The sequence below is a fragment of the Mustela erminea genome, chromosome 5 (assembly GCF_009829155.1).
Source record: "Mustela erminea isolate mMusErm1 chromosome 5, mMusErm1.Pri, whole genome shotgun sequence".
Classification (NCBI taxonomy): Eukaryota; Metazoa; Chordata; class Mammalia; order Carnivora; family Mustelidae; genus Mustela; species Mustela erminea.
Genome location: NC_045618.1, coordinates 52552740 through 52575775, shown reverse-complemented (window position 1 = coordinate 52575775; position 23036 = coordinate 52552740). Strand labels below are relative to the sequence as shown.

The window sequence follows — 23036 nt, the reverse complement described above, 5'->3', positions numbered from 1 at the left end:
GACATTGTTGCTGTAAACATTCAGGTGCATGTGCCCCTTCGGATCACTACGTTTATATCTTTAGGATAAATACCCAGTAGTGCAATTGCTGGGTCATAGGGTAGTTCTATTTTCAACATTTTGAGGAACCTCCATGCTGTTTTCCAGAGTGGTTGCACCAGCTTGCATTCCCACCAACAGCGGAGGAGGGTTCCCCTTTTTCCGCCTCCTCGCCAGCATCTGTCATTTCCTGACTTGTTAATTTTAGCCATTCTGACTGGTGTGAGGTGATATCTCATTGTGGTTTTGATTTGTATTTCCCTGATGCCGAGTGATATGGAACACTTTTTCATGTGTCTGTTGGCCATCTGGATGTCTTCTTTGCAGATATGTCTGTTCATGTCCTCTGCCCATTTCTTGATTGGATTATTTGTTCTTTGGGTGTTGAGTTTGCTAAGTTCTTTATAGATTTTGGACACTAGCCCTTTATCTGATAGGTCGTTTGCAAATATCTTCTCCCATTCTGTCAGTTGTTTTTTGGTTTTGTTAACTGTTTCCTTTGCTGTGCAAAAGCTTTTGATCTTGATGAAATCCCAATAGTTCATTTTTTCCCCTGCTTCCCTTGCCTTTGGCAATGTTCCTAACAAGATGTTGCTGCAGCTGAGGTCGAAGAGGTTGCTGCCGGTGTTCTCCTCAAGGATTTTGATGGATTCCTTTCTCACATTGAGGTCCTTCATCCATTTTGAGTCTATTTTCGTGTGTGGTGTAAGGAAATGGTCCAATTTCATTTTTCTGCATGTGGCTGTCCAATTTTCCCAGCACCATTTATTGAAGAGGCTGTCTTTTTTCCATTGGACATTCTCTCCTGCTTTGTCGAAGATTAGTTGACCATAGAGTTGAGAGTCTATTTCCGGGCTTTCTATTCTGTTCCACTGATCTATGTGTCTGTTTTTGTGCCAGTACCATGCTGTCTTGATGATGACAGCTTTGTAATAGAGCTTGAAGTCCAGAATTGTGATGCCACCAACTTTGGCTTTCTTTTTCAATATTCCTTTGGCTATTCAAGGTCTTTTCTGGTTCCATATAAATTTTAGGATTATTTGTTCCATTTCTTTGAAAAAGATGGATGGTACTTTGATAGAAATTGCATTAAATGTGTAGATTGCTTTAGGTAGCATAGATATTTTCACAATATTTATTCTTCCAATCCAGGAGCATGGAACATTTTTCCATTTCTTTGTGTCTTCCTCAATTTCTTTCATGAGTACTTTATAGTTTTCTGAGTATAGATTCTTTGCCTCTTTGGTTAGGTTTATTCCTAGGTATCTTATGGTTTGGGGTGCAATTGCAAATGGGATTGACTCCTTAATTTCTCTTTCTTCTGTCTTGTTGTTGATGTAGAGAAATGCAACTGATTTCTGTGCATTGATTTTGTATCCTGACACTTTACTGAATCCCTGTACAAGTTCTAGCAGTTTTGGAGTGGAGTCTTTTGGGTTTTCCACTTATAGTGTCATATCATCTGCGAAGAGTGATAGTTTGACTTCTCCTTTGCCTGTTTGGAAGCCTTTAATTTCCTTTTGTTGTCTGATTGCTGAGGCTAGGATTTCTAGTACTATGTTGAATAACAGTGGTGATAATGGACATCCCTGCCGTGTTCCTGACCTTAGCGGAAAAGCTTTCAGTTTTTCTCCATTGAGAATGATATTTGCGGTGGGTTTTTCATAGATGGCTTTGATAATATTGAGGTATTTGTCCTCTATCCCTACACTTTGGAGAGTTTTGATCAGGAAGGGATGCTGTACTTTGTCAAATGCTTTTTCAGCATCTATTGATTTTTTTTTGAAATGTCTATTTTTTGTCTTCTGCCTATTTTTTATATGGATTTTTTGGGTTTGGGGGTATTGCATTTTTAAAGTACTTTATATATTTTGGATATCTAGATTTATCAGCTATGTCATTTGAAAGGATCTTCTATTTTTAAGATTTTATTTATTTATTTGACAAAGACAGAGAGAGAGAGGGGTCACAAGGAGGCAGAGAGGCAGGCAGAGATAGAGGGGGAAGCAGGCTCCCTGCTGAGCAGAGAGCCAGATGCGGGGCTCTATCCCAGGACCCTGAGACAATGACCTAAACCGAACGCAGAGGCTTAACCCACTGAGTCACCCAGGGGCCCCTCAAATATCCTCTATTCAGTAGGCAGTCTTTTAGGTTTTTTGGTTGTTTCCTTTGCTCAGCAGAAGATTTTTATTTTGATACAGTTCCAGTAGTTTATTTCATTTTAATTTCCATTGCCTCAGCAGTCATATCTAGAATACTGTTGTTATAGCCAATGTCTAAGAAATTACTGCATGTGCTCTCTTTTGGTATTTTTTTTTTCTTCTGGGATTTTTATGGTTTCAGGTCTCACATTTAGGTCTTTAATCCATTTTGAGCTTATTTTTGTGTATGGTGTGCGAAAGTGGTCCAATTTCATTCTTTTGCCTCTACCTCTTCCCAGCACCATTTGCTGAAGAAGACTGTCTTCTTCCCTCTGCATATTCTTGGCTCCTTTGTCATAGATTAATTGACCGTATAATTGTGGGTTTCTTTCTGGACTCTCCATTCTGTTCCATTGGTTTACATGTCTGTTTTTGTGCCAGTACCACTATGTTTTGATTACTACAGCTTTATAGTGTATCTTGAAATCTGGAATTATGATGCCTCCAGTCTTGTTTTTTTTCAAGATTGCTGTTGGTATTCAGAGTCTTTTGTGGGTTCGTACAAATTGTAGGATTATTCTAGTTCTATGAAAAATACTGTTGGCATTTTGATGGGGATTGCATTAAATCTGTAGATTGCTTTGGATAGTATGGATATATTAACAATATTTGTTCTCATACTCCGTGAGCATGAAATAGCTTTCCATTTGTTTCTGTTTTTTGTTTGTTTGTTTGTTTTTAACATTCAGTTAATTAACATATAATGTATTATTAGTTTCAGAAGTAGAGTTCAGTGATTCCTCAGTTGTAATCACAACCAGTGCTCATCACATCACATGCCCTCCTTAATACTCATCACCCAGTTATCCCATCCTTCCACAGATTGTTTCCAGCAACCCTGTTTGTTTCCTATGACTAAGAGTCTCTTATGGTTTGTCTCCATTTTTTTCATTTTTAATTTCTTTCATCCATGTTTTATAGTTTTCAGAGAACAGGTCTTTCATCGCATTGGTTAAGTTTATTCCTATGCAGTTTATTGTTTTTTGGTGCAATTGTAAATGGGATTGTGTTTTTAATTTCTCTTTCTGCTACTTCATTATTAGTGTATAGAAATGCAATTGATTTCTGTATATTGATTTTGTATCCTGTGACTTTCCTGAACTCATTTATTAGTTCTAGTAGTTTTTTGTAGAGTCTTTTGGGTTTTCTATAAATAGTATCATGTCATCTGCAAATAGTGGAAGTTTTACTTCTTTCTTACCTATACAGATGCCTCTTATTTCTCTGCTTTGTCTGATTGCTATGGCTAGGATTTCCAATACTATTTGTAATAAAATTGATGAGAGTGGACATCTTTGTCCTAACTTAGGAGGGAAATGCACAGTGTTTGAGTATGATGCTAGCTGTGGATTTTTCATATGGCCTTTATTATGTTGATTTTCATATGGTCTTTATTATGTATATTCCCTCTAAACCTGCTTTATTGAGGGTTTTTATCATGAATGGATGTTGTACTTTGTCACATACTTTTTCCACATCTATTAAAATGATCATATGGTTTATATTCTTTCTCTTGTTGATATGATGTATTGTGTTGATTGTTTTGTGACTAATAAATGACCCTTGCATCCCATGAATAAATCTCAATCACAGTGATTTTTTTTTTTTTGGTTTGTTTGTTTTTTTTTTTTAACAAATTGTTGGTTTGGTTTACTAATACTTGTTGAGGATTTTTGCATCTATGTTTGTTAGAGATATTGGCCTGTAGTTTTCTTTTTTTAATAGTGTTTTTTTTTTCCAGTTTGTATCAGGGTAATGCTGGCCTCATAGAATGAATTTGGAAGGTTTCCTTTCTCTTCTATTTTTTGGAATATTTTGAGGAGAATAGTTACTAACTCTTTTCTAGATGTTTGGTAGACTCCACTTATGAATCCATCTGGTCCTGGTCTTTTGTTTGTTGGGATTTCTTTGATTGCTGATTCAATTTCATTAGATAATCAGTCAATTCAAATTCTCTATTTCTTCCTGATTCAGTTTTGGAAGGTTATATGTTTCTAGGAATTTATTCACTTCTCCTAGTCTGCCCAATTTGTTGGCATAAAATTTTTCATAACATTCTCTATAACCCTTTGTATTTCTGTTTTGTCAGTTGCTTCTTGTCTTTTATTTCTGCTTTTGATTAGTTGAGTTCTCTCTCTCTTTCTCTCTCTCTCTCTTTCTCTCTCTCTCTCTCTCTCTCTCTCTCTGCTTCTCTCGTTCTCTGTCTCTTGCTACGCCCCATGTGTTCATGCTCTCCATCTTGTGTTCTTTGATATTTTCTCTTATGGTTGATTTCTAATTTCAAAGGTTGTGGTCACAAGACATGCATGATAAGATTTCAGTCTTTCTGAACTTGTTGAGATTTGTTTTATGACCTAACATGATGTGCATATGGAGCATGTTCCAATGTATGAAAAAAAATGTATTCTTTTCATGAATATATGTAAACAATGTTTTAGGATGAAATGTTCTGAATATATGATACATCCATCTCATCCAATTTGTTATTCAAAACCACTGTCCTTGTTGACTTTCTGGTTAGATGATTTATACATTACTGCACCAGCAGTAAATGGGATGTTAAAGTCCACTGTTATTATTGTCTTAGTATTGATTACTTTTTTTATGTTTGTGATTAGGGACTTTATGTATTTGGGGGCTCCTGTTTTTTCTGCATAAATATTTACAATTGCTGTATCTTCTTTTTAAATTGTTCCCTTTATGATTTTTACTGTCCCTCTTTGTCTCTTGTTACAGTCTTCATTTTAGAGCTTATTTTGTCTGATGTAAATATTGCCACCCCAGCTTCCTTTTCACTTCCATATGCCTGATAAATGCTTTTCTATCTCTTCACTTTAAACTTGCATATGTCTTTAGGGCTGAAATTAATCTCTTGTAGGTAAAATGTGTATTTTTACCTTCTTTATCCTCTTGCTTCTTTATCCATTCTGTCACCTTTTGTCTTTTGACAAGATACTCTCTAGAGTTTCTAGTCCATTCGCATACAAAGTAATTTTTGTTAGGTATGTACTTATTGCCATTTTGTTACTCATTTTGAAGTTGTATTTATATTTCTTTGTTCCTTTCTTCTATTGGGCTATTCTCTCATGATTTTGTTGGCTTTCTTTAGAGGAAAATTGGATTCCTTTCTCTTTGTTTTTTTCATATCTATTACTGTTTTTTTGATGTGGTTACCATTAGGTTTATTATTTTATTATTTTTTAAATTTTTAAATATTTTATTTATTTGAAAGACAGAGATCACAATTAGGCAGAGGCAGGCAGGGGAGGGGGGAAGCAGGCTCCCAGCTGAGCGGAGAGCCCGATGTGGGGCTCGATCCCAGGATCCAGGGATCATGACCTGAGCTGAGGCTGAGACTTAACCCACTGAGCCACCCAGGTACACCCCTAAAATCTGATTTTTTTTTTAATTTTTTCAATTTATTTATTTTCAGAAAAACAGTATTCATTATTTTTTCATCATACCCAGTGATCCATGCAATCCATGCCCTCTATAATACCCACCACTTGGTGCCCCAACCTCCCACACCCCCGCCACTTCAAACCCCTCAGATTGTTTTTCAGAGTCCATAATCTCTCGTGATTCCCCTCCCCTTCCAATTTACCCCAACTCCCTTCTCCTCTCTAACACCCCTTGTCCTCCATGATATTTGTTATGCTCCACAAATAAGTGAAACCATATGATAGTTGACTCTCTCTGCTTGACTTATTTCACTCAGCATAATCTCTTCGAGTCCTGTCCATGTTGCTACAAAAGTTGAGTATTCATCCTTTCTGATGGAGGCATAATACTCCATAGTGTATATGGACCATATCTTCCTTATCCATTCATCCGTTGAAGGGCATCTTGGTTCTTTCTATAGTTTGGCGACCGTGGCCATTACTGCTATAAACATTGGGGTACAGATGGCCCTTCTTTTCACGACATCTGTATCCTTGGGGTAAATACCCAGGAGTGCAATAGCAGGGTCATAGGGAAGCTCTATTTTTAATTTCTTGAGGAATCTCCACACTGTTCTCCAAAGAGGCTGCACCAACTTACATTCCCACCAACAGTGGAAGAGGGTTCCCCTTTCACCACATCCTCTCCAACACATGTTGTTTCCTGTTTTGTTAATTTTGGCCATTCTAACTGGTGTAAGGTGATATCTCAATATGGTTTTAATTTGAATCTCCCTGAGGGCTAATGATGATGAACATCTTTTCATGTGTCTGATAGCCATTTGTATGTCTTCATTGGAGAAGTGTCTGTTCATATCTTCTGCCCATTTTTTGATATGTTTGCCTGTTTCGTGTGTGTTGAGTTTGAGGAGTTCATTATAGATCCTGGATATCAACCTTTTGTCTGTACTGTCATTTGCAAATATCTTCTCCCATTCCATGGGTTGCCTCTTTGTTTTTTTGAATGTTTCCTTTGCTGTGCAGAAGCTTTTGATATTGATGAAGTCCCCAAAGTTTATTTTCGCTTTTGTTGCCTTTGTCTTTGGAGGCATATCTTGAAAGAAGTTGCTGTGACTAATATCGAAGAGATTACTGCTTATTAGAAGTCCTAGCAACAGCAATCAGACAGCAAAGAGAAAAAAAAGGTATCCAAATTGGTAATGAAGAAGTCAAACTCTCTCTCTTCGCAGATGACATGATTCTTTATATGGAAAACCCAAAAGACTCCACCCCCAAACTACTAGAACTCATACAGCAATTCAGCAACGTGGCAGGATACAAAGTCAATGTGCAGAAATCAGTGGCCTTTTTACACACTAACTATGAAAATACAGAAAGGGAAATTAGAGAATCGATTCCATTTACTATAGCACCAAGAACCGTAAGATACCTGGGAATAAACCTACCCAAAGAGGTAAAGGATCTGACTCAAGGAATTACAGAACACTCATGAGAGAAATTGAAGAAGACACAAAAAGATGGAAGACCACTCCATGCTCTTGTATTGGAAGAATAAACATTGTTAAAATGTCTAAACTGCCTAGAGCAATATATACTTTTAACGCCATTCCAATCAAAATTCCACCAGTATTCTTCAAAGAGCTGGAGCAAATAATCCTAAAATTTGTATGGAATCAGAAGAGACCTAGAATCGCTAAGGAAATGTTGAAAAACAAAACTAAAGCTGGGGGCATCACATTACCTGATTTCAAACTTTATTACAAAGTTGTGATCACCAAGACAGCATGGTACTGGCATAAAAACAGACACATAGACCAGTGGAACAGAGTAGAGAGCCCAGATATGGACCCTCAACTCTATGGTCAATTAATCTTCAACAAAACGGGAAAAAATATACAGTGGAAAAAAGACAGTCTCTTCAATAAATGGTGCTGGGAAAACTGGAGAGCTATATGTGAAAATGAAACTCGACCATTCTCTTACGCCGTACACAAAGATAAACTCAAAATGGATAAAAGACCTCAACGTGAGACAGGAATCCATCAGAATCCTAGAGGAGACCATTAGGTTTATTTATAATGTCTTATGCATATAAAAGTCTGTATTAAGTTGATGGTCACTTAAGTTTGAGCTCATTCTAAAAGTATTAAATTTTTCTCCTCTCCTACCCAGGTTTTAGGCACATAGTAACATATTTTAACTCTCTTATTTTGTGAATCCCTTGACCATTTTTTAAAATATAATTTTATTGCTTTTGTGTTTCTTGCTTTTCTTACTCCTGCTTATGGTATTTGCTTTAACTTCTTTCTTTTTTTTTATTTTTTATTTCTTTTCAGGGTAACAGTATTCATTGTTTATGTACCACACCCAGTGCTCCATGCAATCCATGCCCTCTATAATACCCACCACCTTGTTCCCCCAACCTCCCACCCCACGCCCCTTCAGAACCCTCAGATTGTTTTTCAGAGTCCATAGTCTCTCATGGTTCACCTCACCTTCCAATTTCCCTCAACTCCCTTCAACTCTCCTTCTCCCCTTGTCCTCCGTGCTATTTGTTATGCTCTACAAATAAGTGAAACCATATGATAAATGACTCTCTCTGCTTGACTGATTTCACTCAGCATAATCTCTTCCAGTCCCGTCCATGTTGCTACAAAAGTTGGGTATTCATCCTTTCTGATAGAGGCATAATACTCCATAGTGTATATGGACCACATCTTCCTTATCCATTCGTCCTTTGAAGGGCATCTTGGCTCTTTCCACAGTTTGGCGACTGTGGCCATTGATGCTATAAACATTGGGGTAGAGATGGCCCTTCTTTTCACTACATCTGTATCTTTTGGGGTAAATACCCAGTAGTCCAATGGCAGGGTCATAGGGAAGCTCTATTTTTAAGTTCTTGAGGAATCTCCACACTGTTTTCCAAAGTGGATGCACCAACTTGCATTCCCACCAACAGTGTAAGAGCATTCCCCTTTCTCCACATCATCTCCAACACATGTTTCCTGTCTTGCTAATTTTGGCCATTCTAAGTGGTGTAAGGTGGTATCTCAATGTAGTTTTAATTTGAATCTCCCTGATGGCTAGTGATGATGAACATTTTTTCATGTGTCTGATAGCCATTTGTATGTCTTCATTGGAGAAGTGTCTGTTCATATCTTCTGCCCATTTTTTGATATGATTGTCTGTTTTGTGTGTGTTGAGTTTGAGGAGTTCTTTATAGATCCTGGATATCAACCTTTTGTCTGTACTGTCATTGGCAAATATCTTCTCCCATTCCGTGGGTTGCCTCTTTGTTTTCTTGACTGTTTCCTTTGCTGTGAAGAAGCTTTTGATTTTGATGAAGTCCCAAAAGTTCATCTTCACTTTTGTTTCCTTTGCCTTTGGAGACATCTCTTGAAAGAAGTTGCTGTGGCTGATAACGAAGAGATTACTGCCTATGTTCTCCTCTAGGATTCTGATGGATTCCTGTCTCACGTTGAGGTCTTTTATCCATTTTGAGTTTATCTTTGTGTACAGTGTAAGAGAATGGTCGAGTTTCATTCTTCTGCATATAGCTGTCCAGTTTTCCCAGTTTTCCACTGTATATTTTTTTCTCTTTTGTCGAAGATTATTTGCCCATGTTGTTTGCTTTTCACACAGAGTCTTCTTTATCATTTCTTTAAGACTGACTTAGTGATGATGAACTCCTATAGCTTTTTTATCTACCCCCGATCTCTCTCCTTCTATTCTGAATGATAGCCTTACTGGGTAGAGTATTTTTGGTTTTAAGGGTTTTTCTTTTAGCTCTTTGACTTTATCATGACCCTTCCTTCTGGCCTACAAACTTTCTGCTGAAAAATCTGTTGATAGCTTTATAACTGTTTATTCCCTCAGCACAGTTTTACTTTCAGCTATTGAATTTATCTCTGATTTGTTATTTATCCTTTTTATCTCTTTGTTGAGGGTCTCATGGAGGTCCTCCACTCTTTCTTAAGTCTAGTGAGTATACAATGAGGGAATAAATAGAATAGAAAAAGTGGGAGAACAGATTAGCAATCTGGAGGACAGAGTAATGGAAAACAATGAAGTTAAACCATGAGAGACTCTTGACTACAGGAAACAAACTGAAGGTTGCTGGAGGGGAGGCAGGTTGGGTTTTGGGAATTAAGCAGGGCACATGTTTTGATGAGCACTGAGTGTTATACACAACTAATGAGAGAATGAAGTTTATTCATTTCTCTTGTTGACTTTTTTAAAAAAAGATGCTATTTATTTATTTGAGAGAGACAGAGATAGTGAGAGGAGATAGAGGGAGGAGATGGAGAAGCAGACTCTCTCCAAGCAGGGAGCAGATGCGTGGCTCCAATCCCAGGATCCCAAAATCATAACCTGAGCTGAAGGAAGATGCCTAACCAACTAAGCCACTCACGTGACCCTCTCTTGTTGATTTTAACTGTTTTTTATTTTTCAAAACTTCATTTGAATACGAGGTTTCATTGGGCATTATTTAAGTCTGAAAACACTTTCACACTTTTACAAAGAGTGTGAAGATATTCAAATGCTACCATCTACCAAGAACTTCTTTCGTTTGGCAGTACAGTCCAGTGATCACATTATCCAAAGCTCTTATCAGTAGAAAATTATTTCACACAAGACTATACCATGCAAAGGTTTACTTCTCTAAGAAATTATTTACTGATCTATGCATCTATGACTTTGCCTTAATAATAGGAAGGATGAAACATCATCATTCTTAAACTGACCAAAATTGTGGTGAAAATCCATTCTAAAATCAGTAAACCAATTTAATAATTAATCATTGTAAAGAAGCCATCGCACACTAATTAAACAATAACTCAGAATTTTTCATGATTCATAAAAATTATGAGCAGTGAGGAAAACAATCTCTGGAGACTTGAATAAATATAAAAGTTAATGTAGTTTTCTTTTTTGTTTGTTTGTTTACAAGAGACTCATTTATTTATTTTTTTTTTAGAATGCAAATTCTAGTCTTTTTTTTTTCATTTATTTATTTTCAACATAACAGTATCATTATTTTTTCACCACACCCAGTGCTCCATGCAATCCGTGCCCTCTATAATACCCACCACCTGGTACCCCGACCTCCCACTCCCCCGCCACTTCAAACCCCTCAGACTGTTTTTCAGAGTCCATAGTCTTTAATGATTCACCTCCCCTTCCAACTTACCCCAACCCCTTTCTCTCTAACTCCCCATGTCCTCCATGCTATTTGTTATGCTCCACAAATAAGTGAAACCATATGATATTTGACTCTCTCTGCTTGACTTATTTCACTCAGCATAATCTCTTCCAGTCCCGTCCATGTTGCTACAAAAGTTGGGTATTCATCCTTTTTGATGGAGGCATAATACTCCATAGTGTATATGGACCACATCTTCTTTATCCATTCATCCGTTGAAGGGCATCTTGGTTCTTTCCACAGTTTGGCGACTGTGGCCATTGCTGCTATAAACATTGGGGTACAGATGGCCCTTCTTTTCACTACATCTGTATCTTTGAAGAAATAACGCCTATTCTCCTGAAGCTGTTTCAAAAAATTGAAGCAGAAGGAAAACTTCCTGACTCTTTCTATGAAGCCAGCATTACCCTGATCCCCAAACCAGACAAAGACCCTACCAGAAAGGAGAATTTCAGACCAGTATCACTGATGAATATGGATGCTAAGATTCTCAACAATATCCTAGCCAACAGGATCCAACAGCACATTAAAAAGATTATCTACCATGACCAGGTGGGATTCATCCCTGGGCTACAAGGATGGTTCAACATTCACAAATCAATCAATGTGATAGAACAAATTAAAAAGAGAAGAGAGAAAAACCACATGGTCCTCTCAATTGATGCAGAAAAAGCATTTGACAAAATCCAGCATCCGTTCCTAATTAAAATGCTTCAAAGTATAGGGAGAGAGGGAACATTCCTGAACTTCATCAAATCTATCTATGAAAGACCCACAGCAAATATCATCCTCAATGGGAAAAAGCTTGCAGCCTTCCCATTGAGATCAGGAACAAGACAAGGATGACCACTCTCACCACTCTTGTTCAACATAGTTTTAGAAGTCCTAGCAACAGCAATCAGACAACAAAGGGAAATAAAAGGTATCCAAATTGGTAATGAAGAAGTCAAACTCTCTCTCTTTGCAGATGATATGATTCTTTATATGGAAAACCCAAAAGACTCCACCCCCAAACTACTAGAACTCATACAGCAATTCAGCAACGTGGCAGGATACAAGGTCAATATACATAAATCAGTGGCTTCTTATACACTAACAATGAAAATACAGAAAGGGAAATTAGAGAATCGATTCCATTTACTATAGCACCAAGAACCATAAGATACCTGAGAATAAACCTAACCAAAGAGGTAAAGGGTCTGTACTCAAGGAACTACAGAACACTCATGAAAGAAATTGAAAAAGACACAAAAAGATGGAAGACCACTCCATGCTCTTGGATCGGAGAAATCAACATTGTTAAAATGTCTATTGCCTAGAGCAATATATACTTTTAATGCTATTCTAATAAAAATTCCACCAGTATTCTTCAAAGAGCTGGAGCAAATAATCCTAAAATTTGTATGGAATCAGAAGAGACCCCGAATCCCTAAGGAAATGTTGAAAAACAAAAATAAAACGGGGGGCATCATGTAACCTTATTTCAAGCTTTACTACAAAGCTGTGATCACCAAGACAGCATGGTGCTGACATAAAAACAGACACATAGACCAGTGGAACAGAGTAGAGGACCCAGATATGGACCCTCAACTCTATGGTCAATTAATCTTCGACAAAACAGGAAAAAATATACAGTGGAAAAAAGACAGTCTCTTCAATAAATGGTGCTGAGAAAACTGGACAGCTATATGTAGAAGAATGAAACTCGACCATTCTCTTACACCGTACACAAAGATAAACTCAAAATGGATAAAAGACCTCAATGTGAGACAGGAATCCATTAGAATCCTAGAGGAGAACATAGGCGGTAATCTCTTTGATATAGGCCACAGCAACTTCTTTCAAGATATGTCTCCAAAGGCAAAGAAATAAAAGCGAAGATGAACTTTTGGGACTTCATCAAAATCAAAAGCTTCTGCACAGCAAAGGAAACAGTCAAGAAAACAAAGAGGCAACCCACGGAATGGTAGAAGATATTTGCCAATGACAGTACAGACAAAAGGTTGATATCCAGGATCTATAAAGAACTCCTCAAACTCAACACACACAAAACAGACAATCATATCAAAAAATGGGCAGAAGATATGAACAGACACTTCTCCAATGAAGACATACCAATGGCTATCAGACACATGAAAAGATGTTCATCATCACTAGCCCTCAGGGAGATTCAAATTACAACTACATTGAGATATCACCTTACACCAGTTAGAATGGCCAAATTAGCAAGACAGGAAACAACATGTGTTGGAGATGATGTGGAGAAAGGGGAACCCTCTTCCACTGTTGGTGGGAATGCAAGTTGGTGCAGCCTCTTTGGAGAACAGTGTGGAGATTCCTCAAGAACTTAAAAATAGAGCTTCCCTATGACCCTGCCATTGCACTCAATATAGTTTTCTAATGGAAGTTATTTAAAAACTCTCTTATAGATTTTTTAAATGATAAGGTGAAAAATGGAAAATAGAAGTTACTTTTAATTTTCCAAATTAATCCTGATATACATTAATTTTATGCATAGGTACAAATACTGAAAATTTATAAAATGAAAATTTACCTTTCAAATTAAACATGTCAGTTCTTAGCTCAGGAAAGTATAAAAGCCCTTAAACAAAGATATCCAAAGTAGATCAGAACAATAGTACAATAACATTCGTTGAACAGGTATATGAACATATATTATGTAAGTCGTTCAAAGGAATGGCTTCCTTTATTCTTCCAATAACTCTGCAGTGTTAGTACTATTATTATCTCCTTTTACAGATGTTGAAGCTGAGGCTAAGAGATATTAAGTATCTTGTTCAAGTTTACACCACTAACAAATAGTAGAATTGGCATTTAGAGCAGATAGAACATACCTGAGTCTAAGACTTTTACCCTCTGTACTCAGGGTGGATCCAGGTTCCGTAGAACCTACACTCTGTCTAGTCTGAAGGGACTTCTTTAAGAAAATAAAAGAATCAAAATTGTGAGTAAATTGTTGTTAAAGTCTATTCCAGGACCTTGGAGGAAACACATGCAAAGAACAGGCTTTGATATAAACCCACCCCCATTACACTCTATTGTATTATCAAATTTTCCTCAAATATTTTTGGAAGTATACATCATGTAGAGCTTTTACTACCATTACAAATATCCAGTTCCTTCACATATTACTATTTACATTTTATCATTTTATCTAGACCTGATTTTTAATATTTTTCACCTGCATTTGATTATTGTGCTTAATTTTACAAAACTTTTTTCTTGCTGTTGTTTTAATTTTGAAAGCTCATAGGCTTGTCATTATGAAGCTTCCCAAACACCTAAAGGAGGAGGGAGTTGTTTGTCATCAAAGTCTTATAAATTATCCATTTTGCAATACTCTCAATTGTGTTACTGGAAATTTAGACCAGTTAAAGCCATTTTCGACCTGGTATGTTTATATTAGCTAGTTTCTGTTCATCTAGAATGCTTTGAAAACTTTATTTCTTTAGTTGCAAATGATATCATCTTTACTACTGTGTGGGGAGCATGCTCCCTATCACTGTGCTTACTTACCCTCATATAAAAGAGTGTCAGCAGAAGGATGAGGACACATGGTGATAAATAATCTACCTAGAGCTCCTAAATAAGATTTAAGTTTTATGTATTACATAGAGATTGATTGTACATTTACTGTTCATGCTGAGCTACCAGGAAAGGTAGTAGGTAGTGCCCTTTGCATACGGAAGTCCTTCAGAGGCTGTGATCCTTTTCATTCTCAGCTGCAGAGTCTTACTGTAATTCCAACTATTCAGTCTCATTATTGACTTCCCTTGCAGAGTTGCCTGCTGATCAGTTGCACCTTTGAGGGTTTAGGCAAATGTCCTTGAGTTTTATCATTCTCCACACACGTACTGAAGATTAATGACATTCCTTTGAAAAGGCTGGACAGTTTTATCTTGCAAAAAGCATTCCATTAAAAAAAATTCACTGTTCAAATGAATGTATTATTTGAAAGAATTATTTATGGAATTTATAAAACACTGGCTAGAAAATTCCTACATAAATGAATTTCTTGATCCTAAAATTATTTGCACATGTAGCTGAAAGCTCACTCTCTCTCTCTCTCACACACACACACCACACACACACACACACACACACACACACACACACATCCTGAATTGGTCCATTTGTATCCCTATTTCAAGTAGAATTATGCTATTATCTTGTGAATATAAACACATGCCAGTCTAGTGTTGGTACTGTAGGCATTTTTACCCAACAATTTCATAGGGATTACTATCCCTATGTTTTTAACACAATAATATCACACTTTATTAACTGTAAATGTGTTTCCTTATTTAATATATTAATAAAAAACATACTGATGAAGAAAAAACACATTTCTCCTATCATTTGGCTGAAAATGAACAGTTAAGAATTTCCTTTTCTTAATTTCTATCTCATCATTGGTAATTAGTGCATATATAATTCTTGTTTTTTTCTATTTTCTCAATAATGCCAAAGAAAAACAATTTGATATTTATCAAATACTGTGGTTATAACAGATATTTTCTTGTTCATAAAAGTTGGACAATATACTGAACACTATATATAAGTATAATTTAGTTAATTTCAATAACAAATAGTTCTTTTACGTTTGCCGTCATTTAAAGATGATTTGCAAAGCAAGACATAGGAAAATTATTTCTCATAAATTTCAATGCTTGCAATTCCAGTAACTACCAGCAGGTGGTAGTGATAGCTCGTGTACCTTGAAGCTAATTTTTAATCTTTTTAAAACTAAAAAGCCTATTTGTATAAAGGAATATACTTATTACATTGATACTGTATTACTAAGCACAGATTTACTATTTTTGCAACCAAATACTAAAAGGAAAAAGTAATTTAACCAAACTGTAAATCAATGTAATACTTTAAAGTGAAACCACAGGCTCTCCATAAATTATCTTAATTCCAGTCTTAACTTCCCAGCCATTAAGCTCACATAGTACCTGCACGAAACAAAGTGTAGTGCTTTGAAACTTATTTCATTATATTTTCTAATTTGCAGAATTCCTCAGCCTCTGTAATCGTAATGCATTATAAGAAGTTGTCATGGCTGAATTTTTTTTTGCTTACTAGCTAGAAGTGAGTGGTGGAGACTCTTCTACTTATAACATTTGCTTTGGACATCATCAAGATTCATAATTAAATATATCTAGGATTTTCTTCAGTAGAAAAGATTACAAATGTTTAAAATGTTAAGTAAGAATGATTCAGGGGTACACGTAGGAAATCATTGCCTGTCAGAAGATACTCCTATAGCAGTATAGCGTTTCTAAGGCTTATACAAATTTTACTAGTTTGCCATACTTTAGGGAAAATTCTCTAAGTAACTCAGTGATTTGTTGTTTGTTTTGTTTTGTTTTGAGAGAGAGAGACCCCACCAGGGTGAGGGGGTGGTGAGGAGAGGGAGAGAGAGAATCCTAAGTACACTCCATGCTATGTAACTGTCCCTCAGAACAACATACTGCTTAAAATATAATTTATAAGAAATTATACTAGTTACCAAACATGCTTAGATATAGCCTTTAGAAAAACGTGTACTAGCAACAGGCTTCTGGGGGAGAGGATGATATACATACTTAAAGCTGAGCAGCTGGGGATGCCCGGCTGGCTCAGGGTAGAACTCCACCTGCTTCAATTTTCTGTTATCTCCCCTTCCCAGGAGCATTAGCAGTTAGTCAGACAATTCTTTTGTTTGGCCTTGCTCACTATGGGTCATGTATTATGTGACCAGACATGTTTTGCCTTTCTTCTTATGTATCTACAAGACTCATGGTCAATGTTAATCTACTCCAGCTTCTTTGTTGATTGTTACTCACTTTCTAATAAATATGAGACTAAGGATTTGTTCAGGGTAACAGTTACAGTGCTAAGCATGGAGCCCAATATGGTGCTCTATCTCATTACCCTGAGATCATGACCTGAACAGAAATCAAGAGCTGGATGCTTAACTGCTTAAATGACTGAGCCACCAACATGTCTCTCAGTGACAAGTTGTATATAAATGTTATTATCTTCTAGTTCCCCTTTAATCTGTACTTCCTCTTCATACTTTTTGTTCATCTTTTCAGTGAATAGATTATGAATATTGAATCTCCTACCTGGAACAAGGACTCTTGGCACTTCTGGAAGAAATTGTTTCTGTCAATTTGCTTTTCTGAAATCTAACATGTATTTCAAACATATGCAAGTAGTTTTAATATTTACAATTTGATTGCAATTTAATCCAATTATAATTTGATGAGAACTCCAGAAATAAAAGCCTAGTCACAATGCTGTGTACACAAAACTGTGACATACAATGCCCAGGAAGTTAAAACTAGTAGAATTTAAGACTAAAAATAATGCAAAGGAGTCATCTTCTTGGGATTTAGAAGCCTATTTTTCAGTTTCCTCATAGCTGTCTTCACTTCTTGATTCCTTAAGGTATAGATTATTGGGTTCAGAATGGGAGTAAAGATGGTATAAAACACAGACAGGATCTTATCTACAAGGAAACTGTTTAGTGGCCACATATAAATGAAGATGCATGGCCCAAAGAACATGAAGACAACAATAAAATGAGCTGTGCAGGTAGAAAGGGCCTTAGAAGATCCTTTTGAAGAAGGATGCTTGATAGTAACCAGGATAATAACATAAGAATTGAATAAAAGAATAAAGCAGGATAAGGCAATTATGCCACTAGTTGAGATCATGAAGAGGCCCAGAACATAAGTATCCACACAAGCCAGCTGGAACACTACAGGAAGGTCACAGAAAAAGCTGTCTACTTCGTTGGGACCACAGAACGGTAATGTGAGAGCAAATATGACCTGGCTCATTGAATGCATGACTCCCACAACCCAGGAAGCCACCACAAGTGCAGTACACACCCAGGGATTTATGACTGAAGCATAGCGGAGAGGCTTGCATATTGCAATATACCTATCAAGGGACATGGCCATAAGTAAAATTATTTCAGTACCAGTAAAAAGGTGTAGAAAAAATATCTGGGTGATGCAGCCATCAAAGGAAATGGTTTTGTGTCCAGTGAGGTAGTCTGTAATCATCTTAGGAGTGGCAAAGGAAGCAAGTGACATATCAATGATGGAAAGGTTGGTAAGCAGGAAATACATAGGAGAATGTAGGTGAGAGTCAGCTATAACCGTGATGACTATGAGGCTGTTACCAACCATTGTTGCTACATAAAACAGTGAAAACACCATGAAGAAAAACAGCTGAAGTTCCCGGGACTTAAAGAGTCCCAGCAAGACAAATTCAGAAATAGATTTATTGGCCACATCCATTATCCTGATTGATAGCTGAAAACCTATATCAAAGTAAAAAAAGAGAAAATATGATTCTATTTAAGCAAAAGGTACAGGGCTCCACTTTCATAGACTTTGGTTCCTCTATGAAAACTCATCTTTACTATTCTTTCCATTTTCATTGGTATGTTGGTTTGAAAGATAATTATAGAATATTAGAGATCATAGTGAAATACCACTGAAGTCATAGGGATTGAAAATAACACTTTCTTTTTTGGTATTAAATAGCAATCAAACTGAGATTATATCATCCAGAAGGTATCTACTTATCTACATATTTGTCCATCTATTCATCTATATAATATTAAAGGTAATAGCTAAGTAAGCACTTGCTCTGGGATGACAATGTGTTAAACACACACACACACACACACACACACACACACACACAATTGAGTCTTTTAGAATTCATCCCTAAGAATATCCTTACTGAAAGAACATATAAAAATTGTATCACATGTAAGTGACATAGAAAGATTTCAATGAATAGTTGCAGAGTGCTTGTAAATTTCCAGATATTTTTAACATATCCACAGATAAAGAATCTCATTGAACTGATCAGAAACAGAGAAAATAAGTAAAAATCCAATGTAAGAAGACTGCTTTATTACCAAGTTTAGTACTATATAGTTATATAGCCAGTTATATAGTCTGTTTTTCTTACAAATATTTGTAATTCTATGATTTAAAATTTTACCTTTGTCTCCTAAAGACTGTATCACAACATTTCTATGGGAAAGAGCTCAAAGATTAGGTTCTTTAGTTTCTCCCCTGTTTCAGTTCTCCTTTTATATCTGCCAACATATGTAAACTGTTTTATTTATCTCAGCTCCAAGGAAAAGGGTTAGGAGATTGGAAGTAAGAAAGGCAGAGATTTAAAATCTTTCAGTAGAAATTATTTGTGAAACACTTAAGCTTACCAGCTGTGCAGTAGAATCAGGGCTTTAGGTTATTCTGTATTAAGTAGGATCTGATAGAGAGCATATAGGTAATTTTAAATATAAATAAATGACCTAGTTGAATCATTAGTCGTTTAGCAGCTCTAGAAAAAATGTTGTAACAACTTGGGGATTGACCAAAAAAACATCTTGCAATGGGATTCATTAAATCGGAAAGATGGTGTTATTTGGTTTACAACAGGAATATATGTCAAGAGTCTTATGGGAGTTTACAATGATGATTTTCACCTGGACCAGAGAGATTCAGAGATTGGAAGTTGAAATAACCCATCATTTAAGAGGTAGCCAGAAATATCAAACAATAAGTTTTGATAAGCACTTCTGATAAGCTGTTCTAGAGGCAGCAGAGAATAAAATCCAAAAACATTAACCTCTGCTTCAAGTAATTTATTATTTGTTTGGAGATATTGAATACCATAATTAAAAAATATTAATGAAAATATACAGATAAATAAATCTATGTTCATACAATTCTCAGAGATCATGAGTGAATGGAATTTTAGATAAGTGAAAATGTATAATGTGCTTAATTAACCAAGAAAGTGTCATTGCAGAAGAAATATCATGCCTTGACCTAGAATGTAAACTAAAATCCTGATCGGTAAGAGAAAAAAATGCACATGTGGAATAAAACAGTGCAACTAATTTGCAAGAGCAAGATATTCAGTTAGTAGTTTGAAAGAAAAAAAAATGCAGTTGTCCTAGAAAGAATAGCTTCCTTTGAATATACTAATGTAAAACAATATGTTTACAATGTTATCTCAAGTGAAAAGCAAATTGCAGAGTAATGTGTATTATATGATCTTGATTTTATAAAATCAAACAATAACAAAGCAAACTAGGCTATTAAGAAAATGGAGGGCAGAAAGATGATGCATTTTCTCATTTATATGTATTTGAATATTTTTCACTTCTTTCTATTTTTTACTGTTTTTGTGTCAAAAACTTGTACAGAAGTGTTCATGGCCATACTATTCACAACAGCAAAAGTGGAAACATCTATCAACTGATAAATGAATGAACAAATGTGGTATAGCCATGATTGCAATGGATTACTATTTAGACATAAAATGAATTATGAAGTGTGATTATATGCTATAGCAAGGATAAATCTTAACAACATTCTCAGTATGGAGAGTGCTGTGAAGTGAAGTGTGTAAACCTGTCAATTCACAGACCTGTACCCTTGGGGATAAAAATACATTATATCTTTATAAAAAAAAAAACTTTAAAAATGTAATTTAAAAAAAACTTTCTCAGTGAAAAATGTCTTTTAATATATGTATAGGTGTGTGCAGGTGAAAGAACAGAATAAAATCACAGCAAAAGAGCTTCATTAAATGGAGAAAAGCAATATGCCTGATAAAGATTTCAAAGTAATGGTCATAAATATTCTCACTGGACTTGAGAAAAGAGTGGAGACTCACAAAAAATTCTTCAACAGAGAGAACGGAAATATAAAAAAGAACAATCCAAGGTGAAGAACTCAATAACTGATATTAAAAATACACTAGAGTGAAGTACTTAGTCAGCTAAAGTGGCTGGCTCTTGATTTTGGCTCAAATCAAGATCTCAGGGTCTTGGGATTGAGCCCAACACTGGGCTCTACACTCAGCAGGGAGTCTGTTTGAGATTCTCTCTCCCTTTGCCCCTTTCCCCTATTCATGGATGTGCTCTCTCTCTTTCAGATGAATGAATCTTAAAAAAAAAAAAATACAGTAGAGGGAATAAATAGTAGTTGAGAGGAAGCAGAAGAATGAATCAGTGAGCTGGTAGAGTAATGGAAAGCAACCAAGGAGAACAGCAAAAAGAAAAATAATAATAAAAAATTAGAGTAGGCCAAGGGAATTCAACATTATCAAGGAAAATACATTCACATTATAGGGATTCCAGAAGGATAAAAGAGGGAAAAAGGGATGGAAAATTTATTTGAAAACTTCTTTAATCTGGGGAAGGAAGCAGACATCCAGATCTAGGAGGCACAGAGATCCACCAAAAAAATCAATCCAGGAGGTTCACACCAAGGAACATAATAATTAAAATGGCAAATGGACTACGTCCTCCAGTCAAAAGATGAAACATAAAAAACAATCAAACTACAAAGACCTGTCCATATACTGCCTATAGAGACTCATTTCAGACCAAAAGACACATGCAGTTTGAAAGTGAGGGAATGGAGGAACATTTATCATTCAGATGGTGATAAGAAGAAAGCTGGAGTAGCAATACTTACATCAGATAAAATAGACTTTAAACTCTGTAACAAGAGACAAAAAAGGACACTGTATCATCATTAAGAGGACAATGCAATAAGAATACATAATAACTGTAAATATTTATGCACCTAAAATGACAGCACCTAAATACATAAAACAGTTAATAGCAAAGGTAATACATTAAAAGAAGGTAACTTTAACACTCCACTTACATCAATGGACAGATTATCCAAACAAAATCAACAAAGAAACCATAGCTTCGAGTGACCCATTGGACCAGATGGATTTAACAGATATATTCAGAATATTCCATCCTAAAAGAGCAGAATAAACATTCTTTTCAAGGATGCACAGAACATTCACCAGAATTGATCACATAGTAGGCCACAAAACAAAGTCTCAACAGATTCAGAAAGATTGAAATCATACCATAGCATTTTTTTTTTTTTTTTTTGGCCATGCATCTTTTTGGACCACAGTGCTATGAAAATAGAAATCAACCAAAAAATCTGGAAAGACCACAAATACATAGAGGTTAAATAATATGCTACTAAACTATTAATGGGTCAACTAAGAAATCATAGAACTCAAAATGAACATAGAAACAAATGAAAATGAAAATACAGTGGTCCAAAACCTTTAGGATACAGCAAAGCAGGTCTAAGAGGGATGTTTATAACAATATAGGCTTATCTCAAGAAGCAAGAAAAATCTCAAACAACCTAACCTGACACCAGAAAGAGCTGGAAAAAGAACAACAAATAAAACCTAAAACCAGCAGAAGGAAATAGTAAATATTAGAGCAAAAATAAATGATATAAGGGCACCTGGGGGGTTCAGTTGGTTAAGCATCTGCCTTTGGCTCAGGTCATGATTCCAGGGTACTGGAATTGAGCCCCACATTGGGCTCTCTGCTCAGCAGAAGTTCTACTTTTCCCTCTATGTTCTCTCTCTCTCTCTCTCTCTTAAATAAATAAAATCAAAGAAAGAAAGAGAGAGAGAAAAGGAAAGAAAGAAAGAGAAAAAGGAAAAGAGAAAAGGAATGAAAGAAAGAAATGATACAGAAACTAAAAAATAAAAGGAAAAAATTAATGAAATCAGGATCTGGTTCTTTGAAAAAATTAATAAAATTGATAAACCTCAGTGTGCCTGGGTAGCTCAGTTGGTTAAGTGTCAGGTCCTGTCAGGTCCAAGGATCAAGCCCTGCATTGGGCTCCCTGTTCAGCGGGTAGTCTACTTCTCCCTCTCCCTCTGCCCCTCTCTCCATCCATGCTCTCTCTCTCAAATAAATAAATAACGTCTTTTAAAAAATTGATAAACCTCTAGCCATGCTCATCAAGAAAAAAGAAAGGGCCCAAATAAACACAATCACAAATGACAGAAGAAAACTAACAAACAACACAACAGAAATATAAACTACTGCAAAAAACCATATGCCAACAAATTAGACAACATAGAAGAAACAGATTAATTCCTAGAAACATATAACCTCCCAAAACCGAAATAGGAAGAAATAAGAAATTTGAACAGACTGATTACCAGCAAGGAAATTGAATCAGTAATCCAAAAATTTCCAACAAACTAGAGTCCAAGACCAGACAGCTTCATAGGCAAATTCTACCAAACATTTAAAGAAGAGTTAATACATGTTTCTTCTCAAGCTATTTCAAAAAATCA

The 23036-nt window shown here is 35.9% G+C and overlaps 1 protein-coding gene across 1 annotated transcript; it reads right to left on the bottom strand.

The window, feature by feature from the left end:
* Positions 1–17212: 17212 nt before the first annotated feature.
* LOC116590100 (olfactory receptor 4K2) lies at positions 17213–18163 on the bottom strand. The gene has a single exon (XM_032341762.1). The coding sequence runs from the start codon at positions 18161–18163 to the stop codon at positions 17213–17215; it is 951 nt and encodes a 316-aa protein (XP_032197653.1).
* Between the last annotated feature and the right edge of the window lie 4873 nt (positions 18164–23036).

Coding starts and splice junctions, on each gene's coding strand:
- LOC116590100 (XM_032341762.1), bottom strand. CDS start 18,163: ATGGATGTGGCCAATAAATCTATTTCTGAATTTGTCTTGCTGGGACTC.